At 44.4% G+C, this 16,610-nt stretch overlaps 1 protein-coding gene across 1 annotated transcript in view; it reads right to left on the bottom strand.

The window, feature by feature from the left end:
- LOC146789438 (kinesin-like protein KIF15-A) overlaps positions 1–16,610 on the bottom strand; it is a 645,535-nt gene that overhangs the window by 399,509 nt on the left and 229,416 nt on the right. Inside the window, exon 12 of the mRNA XM_085631097.1 lies at positions 7,894–8,059. Within this exon, the coding sequence (XP_085487223.1) occupies positions 7,894–8,059 (166 nt within the window). The remainder of the gene's footprint in view (positions 1–7,893; positions 8,060–16,610) is intronic.

Raw genomic sequence — 16,610 nt, 5'->3', positions numbered from 1 at the left:
TGTCCTGAGTCGTCTGTCCGAACCGTCCACACACACCAACAACAAAATCTTTTCCATTTTAAGCGATACGTTTTGACAGTGCTTTCAGCACGGGATTTAGTGAGTATATCTCGACAGTCCTGTGAAATATTGAGATCTTTGAACTCTAGGAATTCAGGAGCCATGCGTGCAAGTGCAGGGATTGTGTATTCGGGTGGACTACCTGACCACTGTTCCGTGATCACATGGTCGTTGTCGGATGAAGGTGAATGGGTTTGTCCTGCAACAACAGAAGAAGCTCCTGGAACCAACACGGTTTGGGCCAACAGGGTGCAATCACAATTAGACGGCAGCCCCCCAGTTTCTACTTTTTGAGCACTCTGGAAATTAATGGAATGGGGGGAAATACGTAGGCATAGATCCCGGACCATCTCATTGAAAGGGCATTCCCCCTTGACCCCGGTTGAGGGAACCTGCTGGCGTAACATTGGCATTTCTTGTTCTCCTGCGACGCAAACATATCCAGAGCTGGTTTGCCCCATGTCTGAAAGATCTTGTTCACCTGAGCTTGTTCCAACTCCCACTCGTGGCAGACAGATAGAGATATGCTTAGCGAATCTGCTAGGGTATTGTTGCTGACCCTTGACATGCTCGGCCTTCAAGGATATTCCGTGGAACGTTATCCATTCCCACAATTCTTGGGCTTCCTGGGAAAGCGTTACGGACCTTGTGCCTCCTTGTTTGCTTATGTAATACATGCTGGTCGTATTGTCGGTACGGACCAGCACTGAGGAACCTGCTATCCTTGGAAGGACAGCCTGAAGGGACAAAAATATGGCTCGAAGCTTCAGACTGTTGATGTGTTGCTGTTTCTGTATCTGAGACCACTTTCCCTGAATCTGTAAATTCTGCAGATGACCTTCCCATGGAGGAATCTGTTGTCCATACGAAGTCCGGGATGTTTTGCAGAAAGGTGAGACCATAGGAAAGATTTGCTGTTTGGTACCACCAACGGAGTGCGTCCACCATACGTGCAGTTAGAACATCCTCGAAAGAACCCAATGCTTGTTGCCATTGTTTCTGTAACTCCTCTTGAAGAGGTCTCATTTTGAGCAGCAATAAAGGGATCAAATTGATTGCTGAGGAGCACATCCCTAGGAGCGATTTGAATGTTCGAACTGAAACAAACTTTCTTTTTTAAATGGTTGTCGCTAATTTTCAAAGGCGCACTTGACGGTCTTGAGACAAGAATGCTTTGCACTGGACAGTGTACAGTGATGCTCCTCGGAATAAAATGTTCTGAGTTGGAATCAAATTCAATTTGCCCCTGTTAAAACTGAGTCCTAAAGTATTGAACAGATGGAGACAAATTGTTGTGGCAATATAGGCTTCCTGCTTCGACGGAGTTTTGAGCAGCCAATCATCTAGGTATGGGAAAACTTGGATCCCCCAGGATCGTAAAGTCACAGCTACTGGTGCTAAGCACTTAGTGAAAATCCGTGGCGCTGATTTTAGGCCAAACGGAAGCACCTTGAATGGATAGTGGGTGCCGCCACTGTGAATTGTAGATATTTTCGATGTTTTGGATGGATAGGGGTATGAAAGTATGCGTCTTCCATGTCCAGAGAAGTCATGAAATCCCCTTCGTTTAAGCACTCCAGAATATCGGAAAGTGTTACCATCGGAATGTTTGTTTTTTGAGAAATTTGTTGAGATTGCAGAGATCCAGAATCGGTCGCCATTCTCCTGACTTCTTTTTGATTAGGAAGAAACGAGAATAGAAACCTGTTCCTCTTTGTGTGGATGGTACTTCTTCTGTTTCTTCCTTGAGGAGCATGATCAAGACTTCTTCGCGCAATAAGTGAAGACGAGGGGGAGGGGGACCCCTGGGCGGAGAGGTAGGTTGTATCTGGAGGAATTCCAGTGTGTGACCCTTGGTGACTAAGTCCAGCACCCAGCGGTCTGAAGTGATCGTGTGCCACCGCTGTGCAGAAGCAGAAATGTTTGCACCCACGGGTAGGGAGGTAAGGTTGGCTGGCACCCTGAGAAGCTAATTGTTTTCTGGCAGAATCACGGCCTTGTTGCTGCGTTCGCTTCCGGCCACCCTGGCGAGAGAAACCAGCCGTTGATGACTGACAGTAAGACGACTGGTTATACGACTGGCGATATTGAGGTTGGTATTGACGATACTGTTGATTTGACTGATCTAAGCTTGTTCTTGGCTTCTCTGAAAGGTATACGTCTATATTGTAGAGCACCTAAAGATTTTGCGGTGTTTGTCTCATTTTTGATTGCCAAAAGAGCATCATCAATATGTTTACCAAACAGTGAATCCCCATCATAAGCCATGTCCAGTTTCTTCGTCTGAACTTCGGGTCTAAAAGTAGTCACTTTAAGCCAACCCTGGCGCCGAAGAACTGCTTCCCCAGCTAATTGCCGAAAGCTCGTGTTGGCAATGTCCAACGCACAGTTAATAGTTTCAGAGGCAGCTCGCTCACCCTCTAATAAAATCTTCCGGGCCTCCTCTCTTTGATCCTCTGGGACAAGATCTATCAATCCCGATACATCAGTCCACATTTGGCAGTCACAACGGCTAATGATTGCCAAGGCATTAGCAGCTCTAATTGATGCTGCAGCCATAGAAGATCATTTCTTCCCCAAAAGGTCCATACAATGTCCTTCTTTGTCTGGAAGAGTTGTTCCTGGGCTTTTCGTACGTGCTGTTCAGCCTGAGATATGACCGTATCTGGCCTCGGGTGATCTACGACCGATGGACTGTTCTCTGGAGCGCGGTATTTTTTCTCTATACGAGGTAGCACCGCCGTTATGGATGCTGGCGTCTTAATGATTTTCAGGGCCTCTTGCCAGATGTAATCAATGATTGGAACAGAGCGTATGATCTTTCTAGTATCCTCCTTGAAGTCATGTAAAAAATAGTCTGTTTGTTTGACAGTAATAGGGAGCTGGAACCTAGTGTCAGACACTCTGCATCAAGTTATGAAATCCTCTGATGTCTTCAGGAGGAGAATCAGAGGGTAAGTGTGGAGGCGGAGATGGTGTTTCGATTATATAATCGTCCCAGTGATCTGGAGCATTTGTCTGGTTAGGTAATTCGCCTTCCTCAACTTTTTCAGCTGAAGAGGAAGTGTCTTGGTGGCCAGTGTCAGGTGGATCTTGTGCAGGAGCCGGTGTACTAGGAAGAGTAGGCTCTGGTACTGGAACAGGAACCTCTACTTGCGGAAGTTGGCTCTCTGACGGAATTTGTTGTGGAGGAAATATGACGATAATCCGCCAACATAGCCTGTAGGTCTTGAATAAGTACTGGAGGAAGATGAGCCATTTCCCTCTGATGAGATTCCTTCCTGTGATGGAACGAATATGTATAACGTGGAACCATATATTGCTCATGATAGTAATGCTCCTCCTGGTAATTATCGTCTTCATCAGTGTCTTGGTACTTCACGTTGAGCTCAGATGGACTATGAGCCACTCTGTATGGATCCTCCTCCTCCTCATCATAATAATCCTCGTCCTCCATAAAGCCCTCTAACAGGTGGGATGGTGGTAGAGGAGAAATTTCACTATAGTCCTGAAAAGGCTGTTGAAAAGCCCTTTGAAATGTCTTTGAGAAACTCTCGTCAACTGGGGCGTCGATGGTGCGGAAATAAGAATGGTAGGAAGGTCTCTCGTCGACGGTCCTGGTAGGATAACAGGCACACGTTCATAGACTATGTCGTCTCCGGGCCGGTCGTCGATGTTTCTCCAGTCGACGGTTCAACTACGCCTTCGGAAGTCTCGTCGACAGTTTCTTCGCCGATGGTGCGTCGTCGACGGACTTAGACGATGGTCTTGTCGTAATAGTAATCCTCGGCAACGAGATAGGAGAGGAAATAGCCATCATCGAAATAGTCGCCGTCGTACCACATCGTCGTCGATGAGGTGAAAGTCGTCGACACACATTTTTGGTGGGAGACGACGCTGGCTTAAAGGAGTGTTTAGAACTCCTCTCTTTCTGAACAGATTTATCCTGGGATGTTTTAAGATGTTTCCTTCCCTCACCTGAGGATCCTTCTTGAGATCTAGCCCTCTTTCTAGATATGGAAGCTCGGTCCTCTTCTTCAGCCGAAGAAGGAGGACGTTCTTTATACTTGAGCCATAAGAGTAATCTTGCCTCTCTGTCCCTTAGAGTCTTGCTGGGAAAGGTATGGAAGATTTTACAGTATTTAGCCTCATGTTTAGGGTAGAGGCAATAAAGACAATCTTTATGAAGATCATCAACATGGACCCTCTTCTTCCCACATGTCCTGCAGGAGCGGAAGTGGCCCTTCTTGTCAGACATACTTGCTTGAAGAGTTGAAGAGAAGAAAACTGAGTAGCACTGAGGGAGACTCCCTTCCAAACGACGTGCGGTGAAATCTGAGGAGAACTGCTTCTGTTGGGAGTGTTCTAGAGGGTGCCGATAGCGGATTGGTTGGAGCTGACTTTTGGTCCTGTTCATATAAGGACATAGATAGGCTACTAAGATATAGCCTATTTATTACTTATGGCACTACTTTTGTATTTTACCGTGGGACTCCTATCTCGGCGACAGAGAAGTATTCAGGCTTGTAAATCTATGAAAGATACCCCAATACAGGATAAAGTGCATGTGCTTCTCCCCTAAAACATGGGGACAATGGTATATCCCCAATTGGCATATTTAGTTACCTGCAAGTCCCTTGTAAAGAGGTATACCATATATCCAGGGCCCATAATCTAAATGCTACTAGCAGGCCTGCAACACTGGTTGTGCCCCCACACAAGAAGACTTTTAAACCGGTCTCAGGCCTGCCATTGCTAGGCCTGTTTGTGCAGTTTGTGCAGTTTATTAAGCACTTGCCAAGCCTTAATCTCCCCTTTTATTACACACAAGTCACCCCTAAGGTAGGCTCTAGGTAGCCCGATGGGTAGGGTGCTGTGTAACTAAAAGAAAGGATATGTACTTAAGTTTTACTTGCCCTGGTAGCGAATAACAGCTAAATCAGTTTTTAACTGCTGTGAGGCCTACTCCTCTCACACTAGCACTTTTAAGCTGCAATTCCTGTTCAGAAAGGAGTAGCTACATCATGTTTCTTATCTTTGGAATGGTGGTGACAAATCCTCATAGGTGATAAAGTTGGATTTGACATTACTGTTTAGAAAATGCCACTTTTAGAAAGTGGAATTTTTTCTGCTCTTAACTTTGCTCTGTGTGCCTGAAGCAAGTCTCCAATATATGTCTGGGCGACAGCTACACTTTGTGCATTCCCTCTCGACAGCCACAAACACAGGAAGGGCTGGGTGTGACAGAGGATTCATCTGCATTCTGACTTTCGGGGCAGGAAGGGGAGAGGGGAATTCACACTTACACATGGATAGACTGTGCCTTGTCCACGTACATTGGATTATTTAACCCCCACCCCAGTTAATCTGGTAGACAGGATTGGGTTGAAAGGGATCCTTGTGCACTTCAGAGTGTTACTTTAAAGTCACCCCTGTAGGAAAGGAGGATCTGCTTTCATGGTTACCCCCAGTTTTTGCTGGTGTCAGTATTTGTTTTTTTACTAGTCTGACTGGGATCCTGCTAATAAGGACTCCAGTCAACTGTGCATCCTCTCTAAATTGACCATGGTAAGTACTGTTGTATATTCACAATTGGCTACTGGTGCACCCTTGTAAGTCCCTAGCATATGGTACTAAAGTACGCAAGCCATAGGTAGACCAGGGGAGTCCCATGGGCTGCAGCCTGTATTGTGCCATCCATGAGAGACCACTCAAACCGTGACTCCTACCATTGCACCCTGTGTGAGTTGGTGCTAGCACCCCTCACAACAGATATAAGTTTTGTTATATCAGAGGTCACTGCACTTAAAACCTGTAAGTCACCGCTATGGCAGGCCTTTCAGTCTTAAAGGTAGGGTGCTTGGTTAGAACTGTGAGGGTGCCCCTGCATGAGCAAACACCCTTACAAACCCGAGAGTTGATTCTCCAGGCTTTGTAAGTGCAGTCAAACATTTTAATACATATAGTGGGAATCAACTTGCCGTTGCCATGGCTTATTGGCTCTGCACTCCAGGGATCTTCGGGCTACAAGAAGCTCCAGCCTCCAGCATCTCTTCCTATGTACAGCATCTTCACTGCACAGTGGGCCTTCCTTTTCGGTGAGCTGCTCAAGGTCCTCTTGCAACTCCTGTGCCATTCTTATTGCTTTGGGGGCCTGGAATAATTTGAATTGTCACTCTTGAATGTGTGTGTTGGTTGGTAGTTGTGCTGGTATTGTCATTGGCAGCACTGGCGGGGGAAATGGGTGGTGCAAGCCACTGTTGCCTCCTGTGGAGGACCTGGCACTTTTATTTTTATTTACAAATTAAGCACCAACTAAAATTCAAGCTTCACAGCTGTTTGGTCACAGGAGACACCTTAAAGCAGAACTGCTTACAAGTACTTTTACATGGACAAACCCTAAAGTAACATGTGAAGAGAGACGACCGAAAAGGATTATTTTAAGCATACTCTAGCATATATTAATGTATGCGGGGTGTGCAAATTACAGGCCACCACAGAAAAGCTCAGTGTGACCTAGTTAGTGTGAATCTCATCACCACTGATGCCCCCATCCAGACTTCTCTAAATTACATGAGCATATGCTGCTCTTTCATGAAATATATTGTAAGAAATACGGCGCAGACATAAAAAGTAAAACTTACTTAAAGTTCTTAGCAAAAAAAAACAAAAAACTGTAAAAAGATGCATTTAGGAGTTCACAAACAAAAAGCACAGAGAAAACCTTCGCTTTCAGGTACCATCGAACGGACAATAAGAAAAGTAAGGCCAGCAGAGAGCAGTAGAGGCAAGGACACACAACTGCTATTATCCTTTTATGCACATGTATAATGCTTTAACTCCACAAAACTGACACTACATTTAAATTATTGTTGTCTGATTAGCAAGATAGGAACTCACCCTGCACTGCCAAGACAACCAACAGCGAAAGGAGGCTGGCCAGTTCTTACAGTCCTGTATTGCTTCACAAGGCTGATCCAAATGTGGACTATCCAACAGCAAAAGGTGGCTGACCATGAGCCAAGCTCCTTAAGAATATATATAGTATTATAATATTTCAATTTTTAAGAGAACGTAAGCCTTGTGGGACAGCTAAAGCTTCTCTACGAGAGCCATTAAATGAAGTGCGCTCTTGACCCTTTCCCACAAATCCGCTAGAGCATTTCATGGTAGTTGGGGTAGAGCTTAGGCTTTCATTTTTTCCCTGATGCAAGAGAAGGGTAAACTCTCAAGCTAAGTGGATGAATTACAAAACAATATAGAAGGCAAACAAAACAATGGGAACAAACAGAAACCATTCACTGCTGAAAACTAAGCTTAATAAATCAAATTAGACTGTCCCCTGAAACAGTAACTTATAGAAACGGACAATGTCCATTGAAGCTTGACTGCAGTCCTTCCACACCTGGAGTTCAGTGACCAACACCTAGCCAAGAGACCATAGAATCAGCAAAGATCAATGGGTATTCAACGCAAGAAATGGGTGTGTGTGTGTGTGTGTGTCCATATGACTTTCAATGACTGCTGGTTTCATTCATGCACACCCCTAACTTGATGTCTGTACTATACAGTACTAGACATTTAAATTGTTGAAAATCTGAAGGTGTGGTCATAGAAAGGACAGCTGTAATCTAGGAAAAACTTTGTGTGTACAGAAATTTAAAATGAAGAAGTAGCCACCAGATATTCTATATGTAAAGAAGGCGTTGCAATACAGTTTCCAATGATTCAAAAAAGGGCGCCAATTGTCAACAAGAACATTTATGACCTGAAAACATTTGTGTGTGTTAATTTAGCAATTCAAAGTAGAATAAGCATGCCGGTGGTTAAAACCTTTTGAATTTGCTCCCGTTGTTCGTTTGATTCTTCAAGCTTTGACCTCCATTCTTCTTTTTCTCCGAACGCCTTAGATTCCAGCGCTCTTGTCCGATCAATTTCCTTTTTCATTTCAATCAGAGAATTGTTTGTGGCTTTCAAGGCACCTCTTGTCTCATCTAATCTGCAAATAGGACATTTTAACTTTACTTTAGCATTGCACGTGTGACTGATTTACAGGTCCTGTAGCATTTAAGTGTAGCCTTAAAGTTAATGCAAATGTAATCCACCAGAGTGGGCAGGCATCTCGCTCATAACTACTACCCAGACACAATTTACTGCAGGTTTCTCCACCTGCACTTCCTCAGAAATATACTAAAATTCATTTCACATAAAAATATAGTGACAAAGGGCCATATGTAGGTAGCATACAAGTTACCACTTCTTAAATACCGAACTTTACCGATTCGGTATTTAAGAAGTGGTAACTCGTATGTAGGTATTCAATCGGTAAAAATTACCGATTCGTAGAAATTCGGTAATTACCGAATCGGTATTTACCGATTCGGTAATGAGGCATACCTTCCCATTGATGGGAAGGTATGCCTCATTACCGATTCGGTAAATACCGATTCGGTAATGGGGGGAGCACATGCAAGGGTGGCAGGGTGTCACATTGACACCCTGTTGCACCCCAGATTCGGCCATGTGTGCACATGTGGCGCACATACATGCCCTAAGGGCATGTATGTCTGCCACATTGCACACTTAAACGTGCACAAAAATGCTTTTTTACACATATTCGTCATTTACCACCAACCTTTAGTTGGTGGTAAATAACGAATCCTCACACCCACCACACACTCCCCCTACATCTCATTTCATGATTCGGTATTTACCGAATCGGTAAAATTACCGATTCGGTAATTTTACCGATTCGGTAAATACCGAATCATGAAATGATCCCCCTACATCTCAAAAGCCTAAATACCGGTCGGTAACGGTATATTTACCGAAAATCGGCCGTTACCGACCGGTATTAGGCATCCTACATGAGGCCCAAAATGACTACATGGTTTGATATTAAATTAATAACCCACTCCTTTAGAGGAGAGGACAGCTCACAGCACATTCATTCTAACTATAAGGGTTGTTTTCATGATTATCTCTGCAAAGAACAAGTTACTTACCTTTGTTAATACTCTTTCTGGGGGATACTCTAACAACGTATTTTTCACCTTGGAAAACTGCACGCAGCACACAATCTAAAAACATTTATTCAACAGTGCTCCTGAGCGCCACTATGTGGCGCTGTGTGGCTCCGCACTACAAGAAAGTGATGGAGCAGAACTGCTTATAGGCACCACCCCTGCACTTGGATGTCAGTTTCTTATTTAACTTTCCAGGCTCTCAAACGTGAAGCATAAACAATTGTTGGTAGCAGTGTGCTGATCCCTAAATTGGGACCTTTTTTGATGTAAATAAAACCCACAGGCCACACTACAGAGGAGGCTGTTGGGAGGGCAGTGAGGAAACTGTGTTTAGACAGAGTATCTACCAGAAAGAGTTACTGAAGGTAAATAACTTGTTATTCTGAAGGATACTTCTAACTGCAGATTCATTACCTTAGGATAGATGCCAAAGCAGTACCTCCCCCAGGTGGAGTTTCTGTGGAGAGGGCTCAGATGAAAAATTGTTAAAAAAACCAAGAGGCTTGCAGTTAAGGCAGTAATGTTTCATGAACGTATGCACCGACACCCACATCGGAATCTGGCGAAAATCAAGGTCAGGCACTCCTTGTGCCAAAGCATAGTAGCAGCCTTTGCGGAATGGGCTGTCAGACCTTCTGGGGTCTGCCTCTTACTGCATAGCAGAGCTTAATCCAGAGGACTATTCAACACAATACAGCCTTTCCTTTCTCCGCCTCAATGACTCTCACAAAAAGATGATCGTTCCCACTGTGTTCCTTGGTAGATCAATGTAAGAGCTTAAAGCCCTTTTAGGGTCCAGCTTATGGAACCTCTCATACTTTTTCGAAGGGTGTGGGGGAATAAAGAACGCAGTACGGGTGATGGATAGCTCAACGTCACTACTTTTGGAAAAAATGTTGCCCGAGTCCTCAACACCAACTTTTCTGGGAGTTACGCTTAAAGGGCCTAGAGTTCAATCATGCAAAAAGCTGGTCTAATTGCAATGAGAAAGATGGTCTTCTAAAGCCAGGAGATGCAACAAGAAACTATGATTAGGCTCCAAAGGCAGGCAAATTAAACGTTAGGAACAAGGTAAGGTCCCACTGTGGCATCATAAACGGTTTGGGAGAGAACAGGTGTCAAACCTTTAATAAATCTCATCACAATAGGTGGCTTAAGCAAGGATGGTTGACCTAACAAAAGTAGGAAGTCCCGATCAATAACCTAAAATAGTTCCCATCGCGAGGCATTGCTGGTACCAAGACAAAAATGAAAGACCATCCGACAGCTTGGATTGTGAAGTGTTAATCTGGCGATAACTACACCTGATACTGAATGAGATATCCCCACCTTGTGGGGAAAGTCCCCAATCTGAACTCCAAGTTCCCAAATTCAAAATAATTTTATAAAAAACGTATTTCAATTTATTCCGAAAAATGACTATTTTTTTCCCACAATTGTATTAATGTACACTTTAAGGTGTCCACAATCTTTTATAATTGTTTTAATTCAAATTCATAAATCCTTAAAGTAATCTGTCCAATGCCTTTTGGACAGCGCCCTTCGTCAGGGGAATAAATCTTAAATAGAGCGTGCTTACCTCAAAGAAGTGTTAGACACATTCATCCTTTTCCCAAATCACGAGGTATCACCCGTTGGAACATGGTGCGTCTACTGGAGTATCCTAGCGTTGCACAGTGTAGTGCGCGGGGTTATATACATTTTAATTTAAACAATTATAAAAGATTGTGGACACCTTAAAGTGTATAGTAATACAATCGTGGAAAGAAAAACAATTTTTGGGGAAATAAACTGAAATACGTTTTGATAAAATTATTTTAAATTGTGAACTTTGAGTGCAAATTGGGGACGCTCCCCACAAGGTGGGGAGATTGCATTCAGTATCGATCTAGTATGCCTCACAATCAGGAGGATTTACCAACCTGCACCACTAAAAGAGAGCACCAGACTACACAATTTACAAGTGAGTGCGTGAATCTTACCACCAACTGGATTACCACACCTGCCCCAGCATGAATGGGCTATGTGTAAGGGAATCTAGTGGAGACCGTGACTTCTGCCACTACAGGAGGCAGATCAAACAGTCAACGGCTGCTGGTTAATCTCCATTCATGGCGGTGTGGATTTCATAGATTCAGGTGGAAGACCCTTCCCTGTTGCCAAGACAGGAGATCCTCTTGATGTTTTTCAGAACCTGGGACGGAAAAGGTAGAGGCAAAAAAGTGTACAGGAGTCCCATGTTCCTTTCCAGCCCGAGCCCATCTCCTAGCGAGTGTTCTTGTGGAAACCCCAACCCACTGAGCATTCAATGGTGAGGAAAAGATCTAGTCAGGGTCCTTCCCACTGTCAGAAGATGCCCTGCACCACGTCTGGATTTAGTTCCAATTAATTGTCTGCTAGACATAAGCTGCTGAGCTCAATTGCTCTGGCATTCAAGGACTGTGTCAGGGGCCTCATGATCAGAAAGATGCCCTGATGCCCCAATGACCAGAGGCCAAGACTCACCTGCTTGTGGCAGTACCACAGGCAGTAGTGTTGTCCATAAAAACCTGCACCAGCCTACTCTTGAGGGGCGGTACGAAGGACTTCAAGGTCAAGTGAATGGCTCGTAACTGTGGTAGGTTGATATGAAGTTCGGTGTCCATAAGAGAACAGAGTCCTCTGATCTCCACCTCTCTCAAATGGCCTCCACAATCCAACAACGATGCATATGTAACAACTGTCCACTCTGGGTGCAGTAGGCAGAGGGGTCTACATTTGGTCCAATTTCAGTCTAGCAACCACCACTGCAAATCTTTTGCAGTCTCCTTCGACACCTTGATGGAATAAGACCGGTTTACATGGTGCTGAGCTAACAGACTTCAGATCCCACTGAAGTTATTAATGCTGAGATCACATGTTTCACCTGGTATGGTCAATTAACAGGAAGCAAGAGGCCAAGAAGTCTCAGAGCTACTCATTGATTCCTAGGACAAAGTCTGAATAAGGATCATAGGCAAAAGTCCCCAAACTGTTGAGGTGGAGGAAAGGCTCGAAACTGGACTGTATCCAGAATAGTTTTGATAAAGGGCAGCCTCTGCAGCTGAGTCAAGTGTGACTTCAGCATATTGAACACAAACCTCTAAGATGTCAGGGGGTTTGCCATCACCTGAGGTGGCCTACTACTGACTGAGGTGAGCCTGCTTTCAACAGCCAATTGTTGAGGTATGTGAAGACTTGTATATCAACTTCCGAAAAAGTGCAGTGATCACCACCATCACTTTTGTGAACACCCAAGAGGGACTGGTGAGGCCGAATGGGGAGCACAGAGAACAGAAAATGTTCACGGTCCACTTTGAACCACAGGTAACATTTGAGGGAATGAAGGACAGATATGTGGAACTAGGCATCCTGCAAATACACCACCACCAACTAGTCGTTTGGATTCATGGAGATAGAACATGGGTCAGGGTGAGAATTGTGATCTTGCCCTGTTTAAGGAAAGATGTTTTTAGGGCGAGGGTCTAAAAAAGGACGAAGACCTCCACCCTTTGTTGGCATCATAAAAATAACCAGAGTAGCATCCAGCCCCTATTTCTGAAGCTGGCACACACTCTATAGCTACCTTGTCCAAAAGACCCTGGACTTCTCTTTGTAGAATGGAAAAGTGGTCATCCAGAATTTGCTGTGGTGTAGGTGGCATATGAAGAGGGGTTGACAGGAAAGGCAGGGTATATCCATGCTGAAAAATTTGAAGCACCGATCTACCCGATATGATGCTATGCCACCTGTGAAGGTGACAGCTTATCCTATCTCCCACAATGTGCAACAAGTGACAATCTAAAGGGGTTTGGGAGTGGTGGCAGGACAGTGGGATACTAGGCAGTGCGTTGCGTCTAAGGAACTCATTCTTGTCGGCCGGATCTCTGACATCTATCCCGAAAGGATTGGGAGCTCTATTATTGCAGATGTGGGCTTCAGCATTGCCTCTGCTGGATGGCCCTTCTGAAGCCTTATAAAAGGACTGTGCTGTTTGGTATACTGCCACACAGGTGCTGAAAGGCCAAGAGAGTGTGGTGTGGCTCCGACTTCTTTGAAGCGCTCCAGAGCAGAATAGATTTGGTCTCCCGAAGACACAGGTGCCATCAAACGGCATGTCCACCATTGATGCCTGAATGTCACTGGAAAAGCTGAAGATTTCATCCAAGCCTGGCAGCGATAGAACCATGCTACGAACTGCCCTACGAAAACAACTGGTGATGTCCAACCTTATCTAATGGAATACTTCACAGCATCTTGCCCATCTTGTATGATACAAGTCAAATTGACGCAAAAGTCGTTAGGGCTGCAGGTAAGATTTTGCTCACCATGCCCCATAACGCATGTGAAAAACACAACTAAGAGGACCATGGAGCTAAACATCTTCCCAAAGGCCTCTGTGGTTTTCGTCTCCCTTTCTGCAGGTGGAGTAGGGAAAGAGTTAAGCTTTCACCTGCATGTGGAAGCTTGCACCACAAGACTCTAGGGAGTAAGATGCTGGAGGAAAAATGGGTCCCCCGAGGGAGGTCTGTGCCACCAGCAATTTACCTCTTCACAGGCAGACATGATCCAGGTTTGACCAAAGTGTCCATTAAAGTATCTGTAGGAGCCTCACCAAACAGGAGTGGCTCTGAAGAAGTCTGCCCAGGCTTTAGAACTTTTGTGAGAACATTAGTATTTAATTCCACAGATGGCAACTGAATGTCAAGGAATTCCACAGCTCTCCTGATAACAATGGCAAAAGATGTGGACTCCTCTGTGGACGAGCCGGATTAAGATTTTAGGCCAGTGTCAGGTGACTCAGCTAGCACACTTGCATCTTGATGACATAGAAATAAAGTCTCCTCTTCACAAAGTTGGGAATAGTCATATCGGTCATCATCTTCTTAGGGTTGTGGATCTGAAAAATAACTTGGTAGTGACAATGTCCCATCTGACTTCGAATGGGGCTGGATGGGCTGCATCGACATGGACACAGCTTCAGTCGAGGTCAAGGTGGATTTGTTTCAGAGTCCAGAAAGATAATTGATTCTTCCTTTAACTTCAGTGATATCAGCACTTGGGGAACTTGTGAGGATCTTGGTGTCGGGTGAGACGTTGAGCCAGGCGTCGGCCACAGAGTCAGGTCAGGCCCGCAGCAGGGTTAAGAGGCATGATCAGTGAGATCGTCCGGCAACAGTCAGACTAGAGGCTTCCTCAGATTCCTGGGGTCTGTAGGCTTGCCAGAGAGTCAGTAGGGTGCTGAAAATATGAAACATGAGCTCCTTGATGGCTTCGACTTACTGGGTGTTCAGAAGGATCCAGGAATTCCGGTTGGATTGGCTTCATTGTGGGGGATTTGGACCTAGATTGGGGGCACCATGACGTCTGTGCAACTTGTCTTGACTAGAATGGCAGGAAGAAGGGGAGTCATGTTTAGATTTACTTGTTTTTTCTTGGACTTTGACTTACCTGAGGAATTGGAGTGGGAAGAGTACATTTCTCAAGAATAGTACTTTTTGACGGTGTTCGACAATGTAGAGTCTAGGACGGCCTTTTGATTCATCATGGCAGAGTCACCACACAACTTAGAGACACATGAGGAATCTAGACAACAGAGATATACCCCTTGCGTGTCAGTCTCAGAAACACCTGTTTACGGCAGCCCTTGCAGGATCGGAAGCACGTAGTTTTAGAATGAGACATTTTCCCTTTCACATTGTATAAACATTTGGACAAAAATGAGAAATAAAATGATGCCTGAGCTCCAATGTCACTTCAGGGGTGGAACGGAGTTAGCGCAGACCCTTACAACACCACGTAATGGTGTGCAAGGAAATTGCTGAAAAACAAATCTCTGGATCTAGTCCGATGCCTGGTAGTATTCACAAAGCGAGTAATCTGTGATTAGAAGTATTTATCAGAATCTCACTTATACATTCATTGAATTTAAATATTGTTACGTTCAAGTAGTCAGTGAGACTGATAGTGGGGACACTGTGAATATCCTGACTAGCAAGGTTACTATGCACGTCTTTACTAGAAAGCTAAATTGATTCTGAGAGTTGGAAAGGGAGGTGAAGATTGAAGAGAGAGAATGACAGACATGCCAAGAATAGATCCTTCCTATTGTAGGTGGAGATAGACTGTAGGGAGTACGCAAGGTGCATGTGACATCCAATTTCTTATCAAAACGTTTTCAGAGGCAGATCAATATTGTGGGAAAAGGTCAGTTTTGAGTTTCCCTTTTCAGATGTAGTGGTACTGTTATGAAGAAAATGTTTCTGGGTATGCTCTCAAAACCTTATTTTTTCTTTTTTACTAAGCACACTTTGAGAGATTAAGTGGGCAGATCATTCTAAAGAAATTATTACAATTGAATTAAGCATTTTGATAGAGGGAAATAGGAAGCCATGATGTAGAGTAACATAACCATACCATACCAAACAATGTATAGAGCGCACGGCTACCACCAACGGCGGTGTCCCGGCGCTAAATGGTCAGATAGGGGGAAGAGGGATGGGCTAGGGCAAGTCAAACAGCCATGTTTTCAATGCCTTCCTAAAAGTGGGTTCCGATTCTTCTTTACGCAGGTGATTTGGCATAGCATTCCAAAGAGTGGCTGTTCTTACTGCGAAGGCTCGACCACCAATCCTGGCTTTAGAAAAGCGAGGAGTGTGGAGAAGCATCTGAGAGTTAGATCGCAGGGTACATAAGAGTAACACATCCGAAGTTTAAGGCATGGAGTTAAAAATATTTGAAGAAATGTTAATCAAAAGATCCAAAAGATATCAGAACTAGAAACAAAGTCAAGAATAGATAAGGTTTTATAAAAGGTCACGAACAAGCTAATATACGTATGTTAACAAGTTCGATGAAGTACACAAATATATTCAGCCCAGCATCAATAGTTCAATGAAGGAAGACAAATTCTACAGTGCTCTCTCTCTGAATTAGAGCAGTGGATCCTTTGCAGAACTTACTTCGTTTGGACAAAGAAGACAATGGTGCTGCCTTTATTTCTGACTGTTAAGTCAGTTCGCTAAGGCTTATGATAGGCTGGAAAAATAACACCAAGATGGTGGAGAGAACCTGACCCCAAGAGCCATCTTGGAAGAAAAACACCATAGTCTTTATAGTTGACCAAAGATCACCTAGAGGCTACTTCCAGTCATAGGAAAAAGGGAAGGAGGTGGTTAAACTTGTTCGATTTGTAGCTACTGGAGCGGAAGGCCGTTCAACTCCCTCAGGAAGATGCTGCCATCGTGAGCCAGGTCCCTGTGGTCTACTTGCGAGCCAAGGTGCATACGAAAGCTACCTAGCATAGAGGAAAGGTGGAGGAATCCGATAAAATAACATCTGAAAAAGCCACTTAATGGATGGAGAATAGGTGGGAAAGCTGCTTTGTCATAGGTACAGATTGGAAAAATGTGGGTTGGAGCAGGCTGATATTGGGCTTCTAGAACAAGGATCCATGCGCTAAGGAAGGATGGGGATTGAACTGGGAGTCTCTTCTATCTAGTCACT

The sequence above is a fragment of the Triturus cristatus genome, chromosome 10 (assembly GCF_964204655.1).
Source record: "Triturus cristatus chromosome 10, aTriCri1.1, whole genome shotgun sequence".
Lineage (NCBI taxonomy): Eukaryota > Metazoa > Chordata > Amphibia > Caudata > Salamandridae > Triturus > Triturus cristatus.
This window is presented reverse-complemented; position numbering and strand designations above follow the sequence as displayed.